Source organism: Osmerus mordax, chromosome 11 (genome assembly GCF_038355195.1).
Source record: "Osmerus mordax isolate fOsmMor3 chromosome 11, fOsmMor3.pri, whole genome shotgun sequence".
NCBI classification, from domain to species: Eukaryota; Metazoa; Chordata; class Actinopteri; order Osmeriformes; family Osmeridae; genus Osmerus; species Osmerus mordax.
In genome coordinates this window covers 12,525,066-12,549,828 of record NC_090060.1, presented here as the reverse complement: position 1 = coordinate 12,549,828, position 24,763 = coordinate 12,525,066, and the positions used below count along the sequence as shown (strand labels likewise).

Here is a 24,763-nt window from a genome sequence, read left to right as displayed (position 1 = left end):
TCAGGCTATTGTAGCTAAATTCGCCTTTTCAATCCTTGTCTGATAACAAATTAATCTCCCTTTCTTGCCAATTTCGTTGTGCAAAGCAGGTCAATAGAAAACCATTTACTTTTTGCCTTTCTTTGGATACTGGTGAATCTTTGTTGCTGAATCACCAGATCTGTAAGGGAGGTTCTGCCATGCTCTTTGTCTCAAGGACTGCCATGTTTCTTGTCTTTTGTTCGTTTCCACCAACAATAAATCTGCTTCTCTGCCGCGCTGTATCAGCTTTTTTCTATTAACCTGGCTGTTATAGGGCCATGGTTAAAGCACATGTGGCCACTGCCTCAACACTATATTGCCCATTCTCCTTAAGGTGGATTCAGGAAGTAGAAAATGTTCTAAATCATAACGTATGATGCTTACAGTACTATGTTATGTGTGTTAAGTTGGGACACTTGGATAGCAGAGTACTGTTCAGAACAGATTTCTCATAATTAGAGGTTCTTACTCAGCAACTGAATAATTCCCTTACTCATGTGCATTTGCATTTGTTTACAGAGTAATCCATGTATAAAGAGGATAATGTTATTGTCTGTATAGGGTGTTTTTAATACAGTAATCAGTATCTATTTGTTAATAGGTATTGGGATTTGGGTTCAGACAGCACAGTGGTCATGAACTAAGCTCCAGTCAGTTTTCCCCAGGGCCATGGTATTCTTATTGCAGAATTGGAGGGGTTTGGGTACAATTCATAGCAGGATTGTGGAAAAGTGTCTTTGCCACTTGTCAAAGCAAGGGACAAGTGATACAGCGCTGTTCCTAAATAATGTTAAAACAAATCACTGAGTTTTGGTTTGTGGTACCTCTTTTACCTGCTGTAAAATGTGATTACCATGCTTCAAAGATGCACACGCATCTTTAAGTCCTTTAGATGAGAATGTGTATTTCCTCTCACTGTTAATGGTCGATCAATCTAACTGTTTCAAACACTTCCAAATTAAATGCTGTTATAGAAAATGTGCAGAATCTCATTGTAAAGCATACAACTGTTAAACAGTTCAGCGTGAGCCAATTTAGCAAGGATTTGACACTTTGGATTCAGTTGCTGTGTTGTGCCATCCTGTCACCATGTCTGGTTATTTTCTCTCGACCCTAAAAGAGTGAAGTGGGTTCACTCTGTGTACTATCAGAAGGAGTGTGCTGTTGTCTAAATGAAGCTTGTATTGGCCCTGGCCATATGCTCGGCGGGCCTGCTTTGTTCTATTCAAGGCCGACTTCATCCTGCTAGTCTGTTTATATGACTAGGCTTACGGACACATGTTGATATATCGATAAACTCTGTCTCAATGAAAAATAACCTGTGGAACTGTTTTAAGCTTGACTGGTTCAAGCAGCCAATAATGAATTACTGAGCTGAAAGAAAATAAGACCTCATCATATCTTCGTTGCGCTCCCCTGTAAATTGTCATTTTATTTTGAGGATATCTGTGAAATGAAGAATTGTTGATAGCGAGAGCACGTCATCCCCATGTGAAGACGTGAGAATATTGATTGAAAAACGACTACTGTGAAAATAAATTGATATTGAGTGTGCAACTTCTTTATCATGTCAAGAACAGGGCAGTATCAGATGAGGCTGACAGTAAGACCAGGGACCTGTAATCTTATACATCTTTGGTCTGATCTACTTCCCTAAAATGCTATGACAGTGACAGTGGTGAACATATGAGGAAATAAATGTATGACAAAAACAACAGGGAAGACCAACTTGGCGCTGTCAGTTGATCATTGGAATGAATTTCAAAGAGGTTGACTGTAGTAATCTAATACATCTGATAATGACAGATTGTCGCCCGTGCCGATAGCTAATGTTGTTTGTGAGAATATACCTGCCAAAAATGACACATCCCATTCAATGTTCTTTCGGGCACAGGAAATATGAGCGTTTACTGGTGACAGAAAAGGGCAGCTCAGGAGCACCTGTGATGAAACAAAGCCAGGTAGCTGTCGCTTTCACAAACAGGTCTGCATGTAATTCTCTTCACACACGGTGTCTTATCAGACGAGACTTTCTCACACAGACATGGAGCATCTGCGACAGGAAACAAGTTGAATTAGGAGATGTAATTTTTGGGGGGTCTCATTGTATTTCTTCTGTCTGTTGAGAAGTCTTTTAAACAATACTCTGTGTGACTACAACAAAATAAGACAACCATTGTTATAAAAATACAACAGTAGATACATATAATAAACATAGTCCTCTAATCAAAATAAAATACATGAAAACCAGGTAACACTAACAAACCATGGTCACCAACAGCCTCTCACATCTGCCTCTCTGTGACATTACAAAAAACAGCAAAAATTATTCACATGTTTATGATTATGTTTCTTGTTTCAGACGGTGCATTTCAAAACCACTCCAGGCTGCGGACACCCCCTCTCCCACTCTCCCACTCTCACTCGCCCAATCACCAGCACCATGCGGCCTCCATCAACTCTTTGAACAGGGGCAACTACACACCCCGCAGCAACCCCAGCCCTGCCCCCACGGACAGTTCTGCCCCACCAGAGGGACCAGTCAGTGGGCACGAGTCTGGCAGCGCCCAGGATAACTGGCTGCTCAACAGTAACATCCCCCTGGAGACCAGGTACTGTAGAACCCTGACTGGGCCCTGTCCTGGGATGTAGCTCACCTAACACCACACCCAGCTTAGTGAATGACATCATATGTGGCCTCTGTTGAACCAAGTTGTTGCTATTGAATGCAGCTTATCTTTTTTTGTTTGTTCCATGTTGAATTACTATACTGTTACTGGGGCATGAAAGGAAATATCCCTGTGAGCGGGAATGGCCGACTGTACAGTACAGTACATACTGTATAACATGATTTATTGAGAAACAAGAGAAAATGTTGCATTTTTGTTTAAAAGTTAGCAATCTTGTCAACGCAATCCTGTCAGTAATGACTCTATGGAATTTGGTGTACTGTGTAATTAAAATCAGGGTGGAGCTCTAAATAAAACTACATTCAATTACCAAAGAGCAGGCTGCATATATATAGAGAGAGAGATATTAGATTGGAGAGATTTAGATATATAGATATGTGGTAGAAGTTATTTTTAAGTCAAAAGCCAAGTTTTTAGCAATGAAACCATCATTGCCAGGTATCTGACTTAATTAGTCAAATCAAGCTCCAGATCTCCTGTCTGCTTCTCCTCCACAATCAGTGATGCGGTCCAGTCAACAGGAAAATGATCGTTAATTTCAGTTGGTGGATGGACAGTTAGTGGCGTAATGAATGATTAAACGTTCTATGGCTCCAGAGTTAATCCCATACAGGTATTCCCTGTGGAGCAAAGAAACAGATGGCAAGAAGAGAGGATTTGCAACAGGAGATAGTGCTGCAGAATCCATATAAATTAGGAACGGACAAGGATGAGAAAAAAATATCAATTATTAGAATTCCACAGATAAAACTGAAACCATTAGTAATATCCACAAGGGCCCTGAAACATCGCCTGTCACTTCAACTTAGTTAATAGCATTATAATGGCCTTCTCTCCTCACTTTTGTGAAATAGAATGCCTCTGATAAATCCCTTGCTTGATAGGCTTATCCAAGCTGGCGGATGGAGGGGTGCCAGGAGTTGGCCTCTATTTCGACAGCGCCAACACTCTCTAAAGAGTTGGTGCTTGTCTTCTCCCTCTTCATTAAAAGTTGAATGACTCCCCTACGGAGTGCAGGGAGGCCTGTGAGACAAATATACAGACCGCGCTATGGTCCTGGAGAGACAATGACCACAAAAACAAAGCTTTTCTCTTGTTCCATTGAACGTGTTCAGCCTGCCCATTGCATGATGTGGACGGTTCATTTCTCCATTGCATTACCTCAGTCTTCCCATATGGAACAGTGCTATCACAGTGGGAGTGCACAATGGCAGAAATGAGACACGTGCATCGACAATCTTTATTGAAATACTATTTTCTAGTAATGTAGGAGCAAATTTACTCAATATGAAACAACAAATCTAAAACGCTGTAATGGTTAGTGATGTGTGATTGAAAGTTTGATATAAAAATCTCAGAAGTAATACGAAAAGTTAGTGAATTGACAGTGATGCATTGTTTTCTTTTAACCTACAACTACAAAGGAACCAGAATACTCTAATGTTTATCAGAGAAGAGCAAGACGTTTGCAGAGAAGGGCAGGGGTCATACAATACCAGGTACGGGAGAGTCCAGTGGGGGGAGCAGGAGAGATACTTCAGATGTCTTTTTGTCTCACAACATTTTAGAATTCCATCAGGGGTTTGGATGCCATTGGTGTGTGAAGCCTATGTAGATTTCCATTTGTTGGTTGTTAATGTTGTGTGGTAATCATACTCTGTCTCTGGCATGCATGGCTCACTCATCACCTCATCTCCATCTTTCCACCTGTGTGTAGAAACATAGCAAAGCAGACATTCCTAGAGACTTTACAGGACAACCTTATTGAGATGGACATTCTTGCATCAGCACGGCGTGATGCTGCATACAATGACGGGTATGTTGCATGTTCGCTATCTGGCTGTCATCAGTAGTAGGACCTGCTTTGCCATGATATTTTTTATTCATCATTTAGCTCCATCAAACATCTTATTTAGAGGTACTGTCGATAAAACTAAACTTGTTGACACTTACATGCTGACAAACACGTTCATTCTGTTTACCTCAGGGAGGGATATTGAACACATCTAAAAATGTGTAACATGCTCTCCTAGACACATAATATTGTTTTAGAAACCGACTACACAATGTGGTCATGTTTTTTCCTGCAGTCGGCAACAGGATATGCCCTACAGATTTTTCCTAGACAAAAAGAGAATGGTTACAGTGACTCCCCACATCATACGGTGCATGGTGACATTCAATCACATTCATGCCACAATCATTTCTAAGCATCCCATAAACTTGTCAGTAAAAAAACCTTGACAACACTGCCTCCACCACTGTATTTGAAGGGATGATCATGAGGCTGTTGGGCATGTAGGTCTACACATGTTTTATAAGAGAAGAGAATGTATTTCAAGGGCAAAAAAACACCCTCAACCCTCATGCATCAGCTAAATACACCTGCCTCTGGATACATACTATGACACATAGTTGCAGTAAATTATAAGTCACTACAGAGGCATGAATTAACAAGGGCCTGTTGTGGTCGCAAGTCCTGTGAATTAGATTTGATATTGATTCACATTTTCGATTCGACAACCCACTGTGTCTCGATTTTTACTTGCATAGCAGAAAGGGTGGCCATGGCAACAGCAGTTTGGAAACAGAAATACTGACCAGTGTAAGGGACTGCTGCACTCCATGACAATGAAGTGTAGGATGTAAGGATGGATGTCTCCATGGACCTGAGGGTTTTTTAATGAGACTGTTTTAAAGAGAGAGCATTTTCTTTTCAGGCACTTCTTGTTTAAGCCGGGTGGGACATCACCAATGTACTGCACAACGTCACCAGGTTACCCTTTGACCTCCAGCACCGTGTACTCCCCTCCCCCTCGCCCTCTGCCCCGCAACACCTTCTCCCGACCGGCCTTCAGCATGAAGAAGCCCTACAAGCACTGCAACTGGAAGTGTGCAGCCCTCAGTGCTATCCTCATCTCAGTAACGTTGGTGTTCCTGCTGGCTTACTTCATTGGTGAGTCACCTCTATTACCCTCACACACCAGGGCATACACCTCCAGCTAACCTCCCTCTATCTGCCAGCAAAGGGAAAGGTCCATGGACCATTATGTTTCTGCTATTATCCATTTTAATAGTCTGGAAATCTGCACTCTGCCCACTATATGAATATGATTATATAGGAACTCGTAGATGGACTCCTCATCCGTACACCTCATCAGAAATAACATTATCATTCCTGGATTGGGATGGCTACATTTGGACAGACAAACAGGATGGTTCCCTGCAGCTGTGATTAAGGAATAGATAATCATTTTTTCATTCACATTGAATTGAATTCACATTTCATTGCAATGCTCTACATTTTTTTACATGCATTGTATCATCACATAGTGTCTATGACAATGTGGTCTTCCACAAAATGTAGTTTATTTTAATGTCACTTTGGTGTCTGTTGTTCTGACCTTCAGATGTGTCCCTATCTATCATTCACTCTTTCACGATGGTATGTTTACAGAGTGATTGGAATTGTGTTTTCTCAATGAAATCATTTGTTATCCAACAAAACACATTGTGTCAAATATGTACATGGTCATAGTTCATACAGACAGCATTCATCTGTGCAAAACTCGTATAATGCACTTCTATTTCATAAACTATATTATGTTGTAATATGCATTTAAATGACTATATATATCCACTTGTTTAGCTTTGAAATGGTAACAATGTTACAACAATCATTTACAAGTCTTTGGCAGTGCTACAGTATAATAAGAACCATTAAACCATAAAAGTCAAGCCTGAATTAACTAACACGAGGTCATATCTCTTTTCATTGACAGAATGGTCCTATTAGTACATTGAAGATTGTGTTTCAGTGTTGATTCAACCAATGAAAGTCTGCTACTAGCTGCTAATGGTAACATATTATTCAAGGGATGGATTTTCGTAAGTTGGGTGGGCCGATTTGACATTATCAGTGTGATCTTGCTCCAGATCTAGTCTAGATACAAGTCTATTGTTTGTGAACTGGCCAGGAGCCAAGAAGCCTCACTAGCCTTCGCGCTTAATCACTTCATATAATTACAATCCCCCAAAATCAAACCATCTCCCCACATCCCCACACTTAAACGTGTTGGAAATCAAACCACACCCCAAGATCTGGATTTTACAATCAAGAACAAGAGCCATGTTTAATTAAACGTTGATGAGAAAATATATTTAATTTCTAGTGCAATTAATTATTGAGGCCTGTAATTGGAAACTCCGGCTGAGTTGTCTAATGAACCCAATTAAACCTCATGACAGATGTTTGCAGCATGGTTTTGCCTCAGTACAGCTTTGTAAAATAGTTCATTTTGAGGGTGAAAAAGTTGAGGGGCGAAAGATTGCGCTATTTTCTCTGCGGTGGCCTGCTCATTAACACATTCATTATGCAGTCACCCTTTTAAGGTCATCAGTTTCCTCCTGTGTTCACTTCCATTCACACTGGGTAGTGTGACAGCCAGGTATGGTATGGTCCTAGCATATTTCTGCAGAGAGCAGAAATTACAGTTACAGTATTTGAAAACTGTATTTGATGTTTCATGTTGGGCTCTTGTGTTTTTGTAATTCAGCATGTACTTTGCTGTCCATTACATCTCTGAACTATTCAGTCAATATTCTGGTACGATCTTTGTTCTCTTGTCAGTATTGACAGGAGTAAATGTGATTGATTAGACTCTGTACTAGATGTACAAATGTATTCCTCGGTTGTGTGTAAGAATAAGTGGACTCTCACTGAAAATGATTAACAGATAAGGAGGATGTGCTGTGGATGACCGATTTTAATTTGGTGGATTCATCTGCTCCTTTCAATCCAATTGACAAATTATTCTGTATTTTTGATAAACTGACCAACAGTCAGTAAACAATGTAACCTGGAGAAATACAAACACAGATGCAGAGTCATCAAAATTGTGAAACAAAGTGTCTGTGCTGCACACGCTGTGACCTACCGGTATCTCTATGTAAAATAATTGCACTCCCAACGTCTTTGATATGTCAGGTTTACAATTTTAAGTCTTGTCAGTTATTATAGGTAGTGCTGTTTCTTACCGTTTCTGTTAGGAGGGTGACGGAAGAGCACAGCAGCGTTACTATTGATTGGTTGTTAATTAATGCATTTCATGCTCTCAACTGCCTTTGAAGAGGACTGTACATGGTATCACAGTATAACAAATAGCAGAGTAAAAATATTTCTTCAATATATCCGTTCACTATTGCTAGGTCAATTGTGAACAGTTGTGCACACATTGTAAAAGGCACACAAAGAAAGCTTGTTTGCACAATGGGTACCATGTGTAAAATAGGTGTAAAAGTAATTAGGTGGATAATGAGCGACTGAAGGCAGCCACATTCAACACTCATTCATTCAAGTGTCTAAAAGGGATTCATTAGCCATATGCTTGCTAATGTGCTCGGTCCACTCACTGAACGATAAGAGAGGACAGCATTCTCATGCCAATGCATCTCTTTTCAATTGCCCTTTTTTTTTTTTTTTTTTTACCGTGTATTTTAGAGGCAGGAAATGAGTGAGACAGTAAAGAGTTCAGTCTTTTTTTTAATCATCCTTGCTGCTCTTGAAGTGTAGTTGAAGAGCTGCCTTGAACAAAGAGGCCCAGGATGGCTGGCAGAGCACACAGAAATGGGCATGTGCTTCTTAAGGGTGGGTGAGAAGTCCTCTCCTACTTCTCCACCCTAATTATATTTATTTAATTGGCACATGACATAGCCCAAGTCCATCCAAATGATAAGCAATATAGGGCACAGCATGTGCTCTGAACCAAAGGAACATCTTGCGAAGTCCAGGACAGCGACAGGTCAGTGGCCTGGCTCGAGCAGAGATGTTATCTGTCAGTGCCAGTGCGCCTCTCATTAGAACCACCTTGTTATTCCAACAACCTGTCCCCTGTTTGAATCCTGATGCCGCCACACCATTATGGAGCACACAAAGTCTTACCAAAGTTTGTGAAGCTTGCTAAACAAATGTCAGAAGGCTCTCTCCTGGCCTTGCCTCTGCACTCTGCATATCACAGATACCAAGGATGCGCTTGAGTAAATCATGAAGGGCAGAGAGATTCTAAGTCATTCTCTATTAGAGCCCTTGGGGACAGTCGGGATGGGGTTGGATGAACAATGGGCCCTGCAGAGAAGTGATTACTCGGACACTTGGAACGACACACCCGCCTGGTGTCTTTGATGCGATTGTTCTTTCAGCAGCATACGAGCAAACGTTAGCTCCCTCTCTTGTTCTCCAGCCCATGTAGAGCTACAAATTAAAAAAGAATGTCTCTTCCAGAGCCTATAGTATGACAAACTAAGCCATTTGTCTCTCTGTGCTTCTGTCCTCCTCTGACACAGTCAATTCCACAGCTACCGGAAGTGATGGTGGGATGTATTGAAACAAAAGATGATCATTCATTCTTTATCGCAAAATTTCTGCAAGGCCAGATCATCTTTCGTTTAGATATTTAGAAAAAATCGAATGAAAGTATTAGGCGGGTGTTAATCTCTAATATGCCCATGATTAATGAAAGGGTCTCCACTGGAAAGAGCCGAAGTATTCCATTTATCACAACTAGCCTTGTCTGATCTGCAGCCTGTCAGATTTACATGATGGTTTTTAACTGCCAATTTGAAGCTAATGCTTAAGCCTAGGCAAGCAAATGTCCTTTAATTTATAAAGGATTACTGATCGTGCCATTTGAAACACAGGAGGAATGAATGACTCCTATGCATGAGTTGTTGATATGCTATGTAATTCGCCCTTGATTTTGTTTTTCCTTGTAATTATGAGGTTGCTGCTAGCTCAACACTGACTTGCTTCATGGCGGTGTGCCATTTCTTAATGAGTTGACCAGAGTGTAGGCATTGCTTTGGTGCTACACCATAGGTTACACATCATTTACATTACATTTACATTTAGTGATTTAGCAGACGCTCTTATCCAGAGCGACTTACAGTAAGTACAGGGACATTCCCCCCGAGGCCAGTAGGGTGAAGTGCCTTTCCCAAGGACACAACGTAATTTGCACGGCCGGGAATCGAACTGGCAACATTCTGATTACTAGCCCGATACCCTAACGGTTAGGGCCTAACCACAAGGGAGTCAGGTGGCTGAGCGTTAGGGCCTAACCGCTCAGCCACCTGACTCCCTTGTGAGTCATGCAATACTTTCAGTAAATTAATTCCAATAAAGCAAACTCAGCATAATACAATATATCATGATACTATAAACTTTTGACAGAATGAAGATCTCCTCTTCACTTTTGTGAGTTGAGCACAAAAATAATTTTGCCTGTAAGTATTTTTTTCTAAAAGTCATCAGTTGGTAGTTGAGATTTCTGATGACTTTGAATTATTTGTGTTCTCTTTGAAAAAAATTACTTAAACATCAAGAAAAAAAACATTCTAGGAATCTATCAAAACTCTGTTTTACTCTTTCAAACTTGCTGCTAATTCCACTTTCATGTCCTATATTTGTAATGGGTAGTTATTTATTGGAAGAGCTTAAAAGAAATGCCAAACTGGTCAAACAAAATCGGTATGGCCTCTCTGAGGCATTTTCTGCTGACGGTTGACTTCCAAGCTGACTTTTGCCTGGCTAAGCTGGTCGTGTCTATTCTCTAGTTGGTGATCTATCATGGTCAGCCCATCCTACTCTGCCCTGCACTCCATTGTCATTGTCCCAGAGGGCATTCCTTTTGTTGACCTTGTAAAATATCAGTGTGTCTTCTCTATGTCTGCTCACTCCCCACCACCCCTGCGACTGAATGCTTTCCTTGTCTCCCCAGACGTTGGGTAGGGATTAGTATGGGGATGAGAAGAACAGCAGTGCCCTCGGGGTTAAATATGTCTGGGTTGGAGTGGCACAGCAGACCCTGTCCCCAGAGTTCCATTCATGCCCTGATATTACCTGCTCAGCACTTCTCGTCATTAACCATTAAACCCCCTGTATTGTTGTATGTGTCCTTTGATGTTGTTCTTTCACTGAGAAGGCATACTCCCACACAGCTGTCACCTTCTGATGGCATCTTATAAACACACACACACACACACAACCAAATGTATTGATGTGAATATAACGGTTTTTATATTTTGACCCAATATTGTGGCACAGATTAGTTATTGTCGAACGCAAGTATTTCAAAGCATATCAACTTCAAGTTTATTTAAGCATATAAAATTAAATACTTTGAATAACTGTACCTTATTGTCTTCTTCCAGCCATGCACATGTTTGGTCTGAACTGGAGCCTACAACCTATGCAGAGACAGATGTACCAGCTATTGGAGGACAACACCAGTGGCTTGCCTTTACCCACTGACCTGAGCCTGCCCCCGCTGGGCAACACAGGTCTGGAGCTGCCTGACCGCCGAGGAAAAGACGATGGTAAGCATCTGTTCAGCCTTGCGCTGTCCAGGATGACTGTGAAAATGATAACATTTTAAGACTTGATATGTTTTTTTCTGACTAGGGGAGCTTCTTGGCGGTTCTAATGTTTTGTAAGTGATAAATTGTTTGATCCTCAAACTTGAAAATGAAATGGTAAAAGTTGACACTGCATTTAGTAAAGTTGAAAGTTTTTCACAACTTCTAAGAAAACAAATGGCATTTCAGAACTTCGAACCAAGTTCCCAATGATTTATCATCAGGCTCAACATTGTGTCCATTCTCTGTGGTGTGCTGTGAGATCTGCATTGTAATCCAGTGCAAGTTGCTGTAAGTGGGAAAGTGTTATTTGTTCCTAGAGGGGGAAAACAGACCAGCTTTAGGGACTGAGTATCCTGGGGTTGTTGGGGGATTAGCCACTCTGTCCCCTTCAGAACGGATGTGATCCTTTCATCTTCCAGTCTGGGCTGCTTTTCCTGGCAGCTGAAGAAAGCATGTTCTAAACCCCTGGTACCAACTGCGCCACACTCTGAAAGTTTACTCTCCTCAATACTCAAACAAAACAGGCTCACATTTAACCATGTGATTTGCCATAGGCAGCCGACAAAAGGTGAGAGATCAGGGCATTACCATATAGATGAATCCTGGAGTTGTCGTTCTCATTTACCAGATGGCAGAGAGTGTGTGTAGCTAAGAACATGGCCTAGTCACTGTAGAGCTTAGACCATGAGTGACAGCTGCAGCTGAAGGGAAATCAATAGCCATGGCTTTGTAATTCTGCCTTACAGTGTACCGTTGTCAAGAGAAACACTGCTGATCAATCTTAGGTTTCACCAAGGTGATGCGCACCGCTTCTACAATTCGCATATCATATCATTCCCAGTGGAGTTGTCCACCTTAACAGCGCACAGAGTAAAACCATTTATTTACCCACAAGTCCTATTATCAGGGTTTAATGATTTGTGTAAACAGTTGATGAACAATGGTAATGTGCTGCATAAATACACCACAAACATGTGGACCCAGTGCCACTGTGTCAAAACATTATGTAAAGCTTAGAAGTGGGAGGCAGTAGAGCATGTCCTGTCTTCCCTGATAAAACCCATCGCCAATGATGGACTTTTGAGGAGTCTGCCATCTGCCGTGCCACGTGTAACCCAATACCGTGTCTGCCACCAAATCCTAGGGGTTCAGTTGTGTGAATGTCTGCTTTAGTAGACATCACTGCTGAAATTGGCCCATCTACATGGGCAAGCAGATGTTGGGATTTCTACTGGGTCCAATGGAAGACACATTATGAAGCATATGGAGGTTTGAGCAGCAAGGCCTGTTTGCTGTTACCTGAGTGGGTGGCCTCTCAGAATACCGTTAGAAGCTTCTTGGCCGAGCATGGGCAATGCTTTCACTGGCCTATTGGTCAGAAGGGTCATTTTTCTTGTCTGTCAGTGATGTGATTGAAAATCAGTGCGATAGTCAGACCATCATGCCTCAGCAGAGTGACTCCCTCTGCCCTCCACGCGGAGGATTAATGGTTCCATCTCTTTGACTGATTTACTCTTCTTGTGATGCAGGCAAATTGGACAGCTTGTTCCCAGACGACAGCTTCATAGACATGGGGGAGATTGACGTGGGTCGCAAGGTCGCCCAGCAAATTCCTCCCGGTATCTTCTGGAGGTCTCAGATCTTCATTGATCATCCTATGTACCTGAAGTTCAATGTATCCCTGAGCAAAGACGCTTTGGTGGGGATCTACGGGAGGAGAGGCCTGCCACCGTCACACACACAGGTACATCATGTTGGATCTGCCACCGTCACACACACACAGGTACATTATGTTGGATCTGCCACCGTCACACACACAGGTACATCATGTTGGATCTGCCACCGTCACACACACAGGTACATCATGTTGGATCTGCCACCGTCACACACACACAGGTACATTATGTTGGATCTGCCACCGTCACAAACACAGGTACATTATGTTGGATTTCCACCATGTAAAACTCACTCACAATCAAAAGTAGGTTTAGTCAAGTACAAAAACATAAATATTATGTAAATGGTGCCTTGTTTTTTCAAAACAATATTTCAAACATGTTTCCTTTAGATGCTTTAGATGCTGTTTTTTAGATGGCCCGTTTCATTGATGAATTAAAAAAAAGAGTTTTGAACTCAGGAACTTGCAGCGGGGCATGTTCATTTCGCTGTGATGTACATGTAGGCTTAAAGGGCAGGATGAAATAAATCTGGCTATTAATCATGTCTGTCCTTGTAGGGATATGTCCGCATTGGTCTATGGTTTTAACTGAAGTTGAATGTTCATATCATTGTACAAAGGGATTTTAGCCTGCATATACTTAAAGCACACGACATGGACGCCCAATTTAATGGTGCTTCTATGCAAAAGATTCTTTGTGTGTTCTTTCCCTATTTGACTGCAGAGTAAATAGTGATTTTTTTGTGCTGTGACTGATTACACAGAGTGGCAGAGGAGTCAAGATTCCAAGCCCCATGTAGATGAGAATGAAAAGCAGTCTCATTGGTATTCATTGAGTCAGTTCTGATATGAGGCAAATCGGTCCAGATGTTATTTGAGTAAACAGTAACTTTTAATTTGTTTTTGCTTTTATCACTTGAATAGTATGAAAGGAATGTTCCCTTCTCATATGTAATGTTTGGGTTGTGAAACGATGAAGACTCATCCAGACAGTATGCACCAAATGTAGCCTGGGCCTCACTGAAATTATGACTTATTTATGCAGAACGAATGGTTCTGCAGTGCAGGAGCCACTGTAGAAATGGTATAACTGGGCTGTAAGGGCCCAGAAGCACACTGTGCTTCATGTCACACTAATGGTCTGTTTGTCTGCCTGTCTGCCTGCCTATCTGTGTCTGTCTGTCTGTCTGCCTGCCTATCTGTGTATGTCTTTCTCTGTCTGTCTGCCTGTCTGTCTGTTTATCGGTCGGTCGGTCTATCTTTCTGTTGCTCTGTCTGTCCGCCTGCTTGTTTGTCTGTGAATCCAGTTTGACTTTGTGGAGCTGCTGGATGGTCGCAGGCTGCTGGTCCAGGACGTGAAAGGTCTTGAGGCTCCGATTGCTCTGCAGCGCAACCTGGTCCCTGTCACCACCCACGACACAGGCTTCATCCAGTACATGGACTCTGGCATCTGGCACCTGGCCATCTACAATGATGGCAGAGAGACAGAGACCATCTCATTTCTTACTGCAGCCATAGGTAAGAACCCTGATCATGAGGCACTGCTGCCACGCAGAACATCAATACCCATAATGTTTCATAAAACCAAGCAACATGCAGCACTCCTTAGCAACCATACTCTGGTTTCTATGGAATGAGCCCCACCAGATTTGTGTTGGATTTTACAACCTTGAAAAATAGGGGTTAATCAAGGTGAATTTAAATATTCAGAAATCGAAAAATGTATGCTATCCCCAAGACTCTTGAGTTAGAACCTTGAGTTGGAGATCATAATATACTCATTAGCCTGAGTGTCTTGAGCCAATTAGGTGTCGGGTTTCTGGGGTCCATTTGCATACAACTCAATGTATGATTGTGCCCTCCTGCTTGTGCCACTTTTGATCATAATATGATCCAATTTCCATCTACTTTTCATACATCAAAGAGATATCTCTTCTTTTTGACCAGCACTGGGCTGTAGCACACAGCTCTGTTCCAGATATGTGTCCTTCCTCATGAAGGGAATTCCGTTTTGTACTCTCCTCTTTGTTCCCCTAAAGCGCCTTTGATTAGTGCCGCTGTATCGGCCTAGGTGTGAGAGGGCCCGAGGTGTCGGCTTTCACAGGGGTGGCAGCTGGGAGCTGTTCTCACATGCTCTTTAATTAAAAGCTCCTGGGCCAGAGTCCATCTGTGACAGGGGGCCATGCCAGGCAGCAGATCGATGGGAAGCTGTCCTCAACACCAATGCAACACCTGACTGGAGACAGGCAGAGATGTACTATGCCCCCCACTGCGCCAGCCACAGCTGTAATTCAATACTTAATATATTAGATATGACATGGGGAAGGAAGAGGTATGGCATCATGTTTACTCTTGTTTACTTCTCCTTGAGTTGGCGTGTGTTGGCCTCCTGTGGGTCTGGATCGTAGAGGACCAAACAGGAGTGCTATTTTTGTGCAAGGAAGGAGAGCCGACTCAGTCAGAGCCCGAGTTCTGCCTCTGTTCGTTTGGATCAGAGCTGATCTGCTCAGAGGAGCTCAGAGGGAGGCAGAGTAGCCCTTTCTAAAATGGGTCGTTGGTTAAGTGCCCTTCAGCAGAAATTGAATCTCACCAACTGCCTGAATTGTATCGAGCCATGGAGGAACTGAGTTGACCTTCAAGCAGAGCTAGCTGGCTGTAGAAATGCTCATGAACAATAACTATTCCGGACAGGCTCAGAGACAGCTCTAACCGAGCCCTGCGCTTCACAGGGGTAACATCCACATTATCATTGCAATGTGTCCCTCAGCTAGTCCCTTCAAAGTAGTGGCTTGTTTCCAGTTTTCTTTGCTGCTTGTGTCATTATGTATCATCATGAGTGGATTGTCCTTCTCTTTAATCCGCACTACTCCTTATTGCTAGGATGTTCTCCTGCAAAGCAAAATGCCTGAAGAGCATCTAACCATTTATCCCTGCCACATGTTGCTCGGCTTCAGCCTGGGCATTCGCCTTCACACTTACATGCATCTCTACACACAAACACATGAACGAACACAGCACACACACATATTCTCCTAGGGCAGAAGCCCTGAGTGGAGACCCAGTGATACGGCCTCTTTCTCTGTATCTTGCTGATCACAGTTCCTCTCTCTCTCTCTCTACATGGCTGCCCATCGCTCAAAGAGGCTGGCTGTCCACTGAGACTGTGGCAATGCACTGATTAAACCTGCCTGCTGCACGATACTCTATCCTGTCTGACTGGGGGAGCTCACACAATAGTTTGCTTCCCTGATATGAGGGGTAATGAATTCGGACGAGGATCTGGTTAAATCCATAATTTATTGGCTAAACCTACAGTGAATGTGTTCACTGAGAGTGCTCATGGTGGATCTCAGCGGGAATAGCTGTGAACACCACAAAGCGATGCAAGCATTTACAATGAAAGTTGAAATGACAAAAAGGGCTGACATACTGTATCGTCTCGCTGTCCTTTAGGCTTAGGAATGAGTTATGTGTCAAATCTTACATCAGTACTAAGATTGCACTGAAGGGTGGTGGAATACTTCATGTACAGCTGCAGTTGTCATAACCCAACCAGTCCTCCTTTTGTGAGAGCAGCAAGACTCGCACCAGGAATCATTCCTGCATAATTGTACTTCTGGGAGGAAATTCAAATGGAAAGCCCCTGCAGCTTCTGAGCCCTGCCCCTCACTCACAGCTGCCCTGGCTTTGAGCAAAAACCCAGGCCTGCTAGTTAGATGTCCATGTTGGAAGCCATCAAAATCCCACCAAAATGCTGATTGCCTCGACTCTGCTAGGGGGTAGCCTCTCTTCAACTCGCTCGCATCTCTCTCTCTCTCTCTCTCTCTCTCTCTCTCTCTCTCTCTCTCTCTCTCTCTCTCTCTCTCTCTCTCTCTCTCTCTCTCTCTCTCTCTCTCTCTCTCTCTCTCTCTCTCTCTCTCTCTCTCTCTCTCTCTCTCTCTCTCTCTCTCTCTCTCACACACACACACACACACACACACACACACACACACACACACACACACACACACACACACACACACACACACCAACATTAGAAAGCTGAAGTAATGGCCGAAGCACACATCAACACCCTCTCCTTCACTGCATCTTTTTGCTCTTTCTTTTCCTCTCCCCCTAATTCCCCCTCTCTCTATTCCTCGGTTGCATCTTCCATGATGATTGAGTCTCCCGAGGAAAGGGAAGCAGCAGCTATGGCTTACATTTCGAGCCCTTTGTCAACCACAAACGTGTCTTTGTTCCACAACTTCTGCCTAGGAGCAACCGCGACTTGTAGACTGGTGAACGAGAGTGAATATTTTTCTGCTCCATTTTGTGCATCATGTTTCGGATTCCATCTGCAGTGAATAGCAGGAAAAATATCTGCCCATGGCTCTGTCACATCAAAACATACTCCTTTGAAAGAACATGCTAATGGAATATAACGAATGACATAAATTGACACAAAGTATGTGAGTGGGTATAAAGATGGTGGAAAAGCAGGCAATTAACCTGGTGTGTTTGTTCAGTTGTTGTTGTGAGTTTTCTCACACAGGATATAAATGTGTACCAATCCACTGTTGAACAGAGTGCTGTGGTGGTCATGATGACATGGAAGCTCATCCTTTCATAATAAAAATGATGTTTTTTAGAAAGCTTCTAAACATATCCATCGCTGCTTTAGATTTGTGTTCATCATTTTGATATTTGGTTTATTTGTTGTTTATCTTTAATTGTATCATTAGTTATAATATGGTTAAACCACAAAAAAATATGTTTGTTTTTACAGATTCTATAGATGACTGCCCCAGTAACTGCTTTGGTAATGGAGACTGTGTGGCAGGAACCTGCCACTGCTTCTTAGGGTTTAAAGGACCAGACTGTGGAAGAGGTGAGTGTTCCACAAGCGTTGTGTCATAAGCAGAAATGCAAACAGTGCATTGTATGGTTTTCTCCAGTAACAGTTCAATGCTTTAAAGGGCAAAGTCAATACACCAGTGGTCTCTACAGTTTTCTTCTTGAGCTAGGCTTGGTCATTTGATCATTTCCAGAAGTATAAATACATATATAATAATGAGCATTCATATTAGTTGACTGTGAATCATGTATTCATTACTTTGGCCAACACTGCGGTTGTGGTCTTATGGTCTGCATGGTGATGAACTTGAGTAATTCAAATGTGGTCATCCATTTCTGAAATGTTGCCACACTGTGTAGCCACAGTAGATTGCTGTTTGTGTTTGGGAAAAGGCAAAAATATTTTAGTTCCATTCCTAGACACTGGTGAATCTAATCTAAAAAAGAATATGTTGGCAGCACTTTCAACAGAAGAGTGCTGGTCAGAAGCTGTTTTGCATCGTGGTGTGAGTCACACTCTGATGGAGGCCTGGGCACACACATCCTGTGAAGCTACGCTTGGTAGATCCCATTCAAATGTTTGTGTGTGCTGTCTGTTCTTTTCAAAGCTGCCTGTCCAGTGCTGTGCAGTGGGAATGGTCAATACCTCAAAGGTCGCTGCATGTGTCACAGTGGCTGGAAGGGCTCTGAATGTGATGTTTCCACCAACCAGTGCATCGACATCACCTGCAGCAGCCATGGGACCTGCATTGTGGGAACTTGCATCTGCAACCCAGGCTACAAGGGCGAGAACTGTGAAGAAGGTGAAATAACAGTTTCTCTACTTTCCCCTTTTTTTCTAAAAGATGTACACCTTCACACGCACACAATTCCTGTCACCAATGCCAATGAAATGTGACATTTTCAAACTTGCTCCTGAAGCATTAACACATTGACAGTAAATGTGCACCAAATGTAAGGCAAAGTTTTGTATGCATCGACCACTTTTCTGCATCTGTAAGTAGAGTGAACACAATAGAAAGAAGTTGTTTGAAACCCCACCCAATAGTATCCAACTCCTGACAGTGTTCTTCTTAGATTACTCTTTCCTCCCATACATTATGTATGTATGGAGGTTCTATAGCATCCCATTAACCACACAAACAATTCCTTTGTTGTCTAAAATCCAATAAGCCGAATTTGCTGAGAGGCGAAGTGTGACTTTCTTCCATTAACATGTTAGCGATATCGGGATAAAGCAGGGCCAGATAAGATTGAAGTAGCCATTGTGTTTGTCAGCTCTTGAAACCTCTCATTTCAGGATGAAAAATGACCCTGGGATTTTGATAAATGGGTGTTTCTGACATTCATAGGCCCCCATTCTATTTTGGTTGGAGCACTAGCCATAAAGAGTGGAGGGGAATGTGGACGAGGGCCCTTTAACATTTGCACCTTTCTTCCCCACGACCTTCAGCCATGATGATTAATTGCCAGGAGAGAGGGACTTGTCAGTTAGGTTCTGATCCTTGTGCCTTGTGCCCAAACCATCTGCTAAGAGGCGAGCTATCCTGTTTGTCTTATTCCAATGGCCTTTATACCCATTTCTGCCTCGGTAACGGGAAGTGTCCGTGGCATGGCCTGCTGCTCTCCATGACCATACAGACAGGGGCTGGCTTCCATTAACCATCTGTGAGCACAGGGAAGATTGTTAAAGCAGGACCATAAGACATTAGTCCTTGTCTGACGGGAAGCGGTATGCTCCCACAACTCTGGTCCCTAGGCTTATGGAGTACTTACTTATCAACGTGTCATGAGGGTATGCTCTGGTAACCTCTGCGGAATTGCTTGTACAGTATATACGAGGAGGATGATGCCGAAGTTCAGTATTTCCAGCAATTTGCCACCTGCTTCAGTCACAGTTATCTTCTTCAATTGACAGTGAATGTAAACAAACTGTTGTTCTCTTACTTACTGTTCACTTGCAATTTACTCTTGCGCCTTCCTTCAGTAATGTTTTCCATTCTGTCAAGGTTGCTTTACTAAATACAACTCGGAAGAGCACATCAAGCATGGTTTTCAATTTAGGCAAACATGCACTTGTTAAGGTGTCCTCCCTCTTTGGGAGGAAATCTCATTACAGGAAGGAGGGTGAGTGCCAGGAGGTGTGTGGGCTGTACCTGCCGGTTGGCGCGCTGAGCCCCACTGTGAAAGCCATTTAATTTACTTGTTTGTAATTCTGGTCCCTGGCTCTGAGGGCTTTAGGGGATGCCGGGCCTCCTGTCGTGTCAACTGGTGTCTGCCCTGAACAGTAAGGGTGGACATACAATAAGCCAACTGAGACTGAAAGCTGTAAAGAGTAGCTGGAGCCCTCTCTCTCTCTCTATGGAGATGCCAGGAGGGCCCTACAGGGGGTGCGTGTGGGAGAGAGGGAGAAACAGCAGGTGAGTGTGTCCCTGAATCTGTGCTCTTGGATCTCTTTCAGTGGATTGCCTGGACCCGACATGCTCAGGCCGAGGAGTATGTGTGCGGGGAGAGTGCCACTGCTTTGTGGGCTGGGGAGGTCCTGGTTGTGAGAGCCCTCGGGCCTCCTGCATGGACCAGTGTTCTGGACATGGGGCCTTCTTGGCAGAAACAGGAACCTGCAGCTGCGATCCCAACTGGACTGGTCACGACTGCTCCACAGGTGAGTCACTGCTACTTTCACCACAAGTGAAAAACTGGCAGAAGTTATTAGTTAATGGCATATATTACATTATTTTGGTGTTTACACCTTGATATGCTACACATTCATCAACAATGTTCACTGTATGTCAAAAACAGAAACTAGCATTATTGTACTTTAATACGCAGTTTTAGCTTAATATAATGATCTCGTCACTGCTCAGTATTACACAACTAAGGTAACTGCTAAGGTCCTCTCAGAAAGAAACATTTGTGTTTGTGTTTAAAGTGATTGCGTCACATAAAAACAGTCATTCTTATTACTGATCAGCATGGGGTCGACTGCTGTAATTAAAGCCTGCTTAATTGATGGTGATTTTGCCATTTCCCAGTCTGTTTCCTTCCAGATGGCTTGATGCTAAACCGTTACATGGTTAGCAGCAGTCCTAGAGAAGAACCAAGCAAGCAGAGTGACGATCTTGTCAAAGACGTGGTCTAATGCAAGTTAATAGTACTGGCTTTTCATTAGGCTGTCTGCGTTCGGCTCTTTGCCGCTGATGGGTGTCTCCGCTCTACAGGACCCTACCATTTGTGTTCTCTCAGTCTGTGGCGACTCCTCACTCTACAGTGGGTGAAACATAGAGGATTGTGATAAGATATACTCTTACTGGTATCTCTGCCAGAACAAAGCTTTTCAAACCCGAGGAGGTTAGGTGTCTCCCTTATTAACATCTAATGAGGGAAACATGAGAGCATATTCGTTCCTATAGCTATTAATAAAGGATTGCATCAGGAGACAGATGGAGATTAAACCTAGTTCACCTCTGATTGACCTCACTTTAGCCATATATAATTTATCAATACGTTGAAGGAGACAAAATACAAATATGTCGTAGCTTTTGAGGTTGTATTTACCACAATTTAACTTTTGTAATCCATTTACATTTACATGTATGCATTTAGCAGACGCTTTTATCCAAAGCGACTTCCAAGAGAGAGCTTTACAAAAGAGCTGGTCACTGATCATAACAACGAGATAGCCCCAATCCATAGTAAATGTAATATTGCACGGCGAATGGATTCATTCTCTCAAAATTAGTCTTCATGATACTTACAAGATACTTCAAGAACTCAGATTTTTCTCTCTGGCACATTAATATAGAACAGACAGACTGACCTATTTGGTAATCCTGGGGATTTGGACTGAAATGGGAACTTAAGTCTGGGCCTCGTGTCTCTGTCAGTGATGATGAGTTGGCTCTTTTTCGCTGCAGCTCAGCTTCACTCCAGCAAGATGAGCTAAACATCCACAGTATATGGTACAATGAGAAGGCAGTCACTATCCTCTCAGATTCATTGGGATCGGATAAAGAGAGCTTTTCACATCTGTGCTGCTCTCTGACCATGTCGAATGACCACAGTTCCTTCCTTTAGACTTCAAACTCATCTTCTGTCTTCACAAGGCTGCTTCTCGTACAAGCAGCCCCACCTGTGTAGAGCGCCTAAACTATAAATCCGATACACTCAATGCCGTAAGGTTTTATACTGGTGTTTTTGCTGTCTCCACAACCCTAGAAAGGTTTGTTTACAATCTCCTTTAGTGCAAATGGTAATGGCTATCCTGGGGATGGGAGTATTTCTCACTCAGGGGTGCTCTGACCGCCAGTAATGAGGGCTCTGCCTGCAGGCTGTAATTGCATCTTTATCACGTTAAAGGCTCCTCCTTTCGTCCAAGTGAACAGTTGTCTACCACTCTGTTTCAGTGCGCAATGTCTATGGAAGCAGTTTGGCTTCTAATAATGAAGCTCTCCGGAAAAGAAAGTGGGCAGGCCTGTTTTCTCAGCATATTCATAAATCAAATGCTTGAACAGTTAAGATCTGAATTAATTAGAAGCCCTTCTGTTACTTTGCATTTAAAAGACCTATTTGATAGTTTTTCAGTTTTAGGTTTGAGTTAATGATGACATAACGTAGGGCAACTGCAATTAAGACTGCAATTTTATTAGTGTGTCACATACCCAGCAATAGTTTTATGTGTGTAGAAATAGCAAACATGATCAAAGTAAAAAGTAAATGGCATGTACATTATGATGAGCTTATTGCTTATAGGCTTTTAGCTATGCTAAATTCTAAAAATAGTACTGTACCTTCTTCTTTACATGCTAAACTATTGATGTTTAATATGGACTGCACTTTGTGTATGTGTGTGTTTTTCCGACAACCTTTAGTCGCCAGAAGTGCTTTACATTGACATGCTAAATTGATTATCTCAAATATGTAATGCAGTTTGTGTGTGTGTATTTGTGTGTCTGTAGTTCAGACAACCTAAAGTAGCCCTAAATGAAATGCTGTCAGGACGCCTGATTGAAAAGTCGCATGTGAAATCAAAGGGGCATTTGCATAATTCAACAAAGCCGCACTTATCCGTAATTAGCAAGAGGGAGGGATTTTTCTTTAAAGGTTTTAAAACTGGTAATACCATGTTATAGTATGTAGCTGAAAAAAACAACTCACTCAATTTAATTTGCAACAATGACAACATGGGCACTAACCAAACAGCAATTTGCTTATTAACAGATGATGCCTCCAGTCTGGCTCCCCATGGACTGACTTGAATATTTTTGTCTAATAAGACGCAAATAGAGAGAGAGACATTTTAATTATATTCATAAGTAATCTGTCAATCTTTCTTGTGACTTGTCACTGTGATCTCCCCCATGCTGGACTGCAGCCATGTTGAATCCATCACAGCCAGTCATGGACGTCTCTCTGCAATAGAACTGTTAAAAGCCGAGCTATGCCCCACAGTTAATTAGGATCTTAATCTTCATCTTAGCTCTCACTTCACCTTCCTGTCTCTCAGCTCAGTGATAAAGGAAACACAGCCTTGGTGACAGAAGGAGTTTTATAATTAAAGAAGAATCTTGTTGACTTTAGATGCCTGCATGCCCTTCTGCTCTCCCTGTGTACATTAGAAGCAAAGTATATCATACGTGGAAATGAATCGGCATCTTGAAATATGCGTCTTGGAAGTGGCACAGTAGGGTGTTTTCCTATCACCTTTTCAGACAGCTACATATATATTTCAAGATCTCTCACGTCATTGCAGTTCTAGCGAACCATTTTTTAATTAAATCTGACGTGTTGCATCTCCTATAGAGAGCTCAAATTGGATTTTTGCCTCCTTTTTTGCCTATCCTCATGGCACAAAAAGAGGAATTTACAAAAGGAAGGAGCAAGAAGAAGAATCAGTCTGCTAAGGCCTCCACAATCCTTGTCCTTTCTTTGTAATGGACTTATTAGATTTGTATTGTCAAAAGGGATTGCCCCTCATGAGGTGCAAGAATTTCCTTTCAGCTGACATCAGACAAGGTAGTGGAGCGTGGCCGCTTCTCCCTGACAATAACTCCTGGATTTGTCTTTTCTTCACCCCTGTTGCCTTGTCCTGTCAACGCCTCTTCTTCCCTGTCCATCCCACTCCCTCCCTACTCCCTCTTCCCTTTCTGTTCATCTTTTCCCTATCCTTTCTCTATGTCTCCCACAGAGATTTGTGCAGCCGACTGTGGTGGCCATGGCATCTGTGTGTCGGGCACCTGCCGCTGCGACGACGGCTGGACGGGCGCAGGGTGTGACCAGAGGGCGTGTAACCCTCGCTGTAACGAGCACGGCACTTGCAAGAACGGCAAATGTGAATGCAGCCCTGGCTGGAATGGAGAACACTGCACCATTGGTAGGACGACAAGTTGTTTGGGTGGGGGGGGGGGGGGATTTGAGGGCCGTGGGCTGTCTGTGTATTGGGTGTGGGGGTAGGTGGGGAAATAAAGAGGGTGAGCATGCCTAATTGAATTTGTGCAAGTCAGCATAGCATGAACAGGTTTGCTCAAGGATATGAGGCTTGTCTTCATGCATTTAGATGTGGGAATGTGCTAATGAGTCTTTCGTTCTACGTTTTATCTTTCCAACTCATTCATTTTCTTTATTTTGAGTACAAAAAATTGTTAGCTGGTACTACTATTTAAATATTTTGTAGAGGAGTCAGTAAACAGAAACAATACTTTATAGTTTTTAATAAGTCTTCAGTTGCAGTTTATCTTAAACATTTTCCCATAGCAGCCTACCAAATTTCTAAAGTCTGTTAAGGAAAGGCAATAACAAATTTATTGTACACTATGTATTATTTGTAAACATTGTCTTAATGGTGCACAATTTATTAAAATAAGCAGGCCTTTGGTACTGTGTGCCACTAGTTCAAATAGTGCAAAGATCACCGAAAAAAGACAAGAGATAAAACATGACTGAAAACCAATCCTGAAATGGATACCACCCTGTGATATTTACAGCGATTCCTGAGGAATAGAGCAGTAAATGTAAAAGCCAAACTACAGCTATCTATGCATGGTTATAAATAATTGTATCCCCATAGCGACAGTCAGAGTTGAAAACACATGATGGTCAGTTTCAGATCGAGTCTTCTAGCCCTGAA

The 24,763-nt window shown here is 42.6% G+C and overlaps 1 protein-coding gene across 1 annotated transcript in view; it reads left to right on the top strand.

The window, feature by feature from the left end:
* Positions 1 to 24,763, top strand: part of tenm4 (teneurin transmembrane protein 4) — an 86,903-nt gene that overhangs the window by 18,259 nt on the left and 43,881 nt on the right. The window contains 10 exon segments of the mRNA XM_067245796.1: positions 2,384 to 2,633; positions 4,429 to 4,527; positions 5,432 to 5,667; positions 10,920 to 11,084; positions 12,656 to 12,870; positions 14,112 to 14,322; positions 17,573 to 17,674; positions 18,249 to 18,443; positions 20,102 to 20,302; positions 23,825 to 24,010. Of these exon segments, the coding sequence (XP_067101897.1) occupies positions 2,384 to 2,633; positions 4,429 to 4,527; positions 5,432 to 5,667; positions 10,920 to 11,084; positions 12,656 to 12,870; positions 14,112 to 14,322; positions 17,573 to 17,674; positions 18,249 to 18,443; positions 20,102 to 20,302; positions 23,825 to 24,010 (1,860 nt within the window).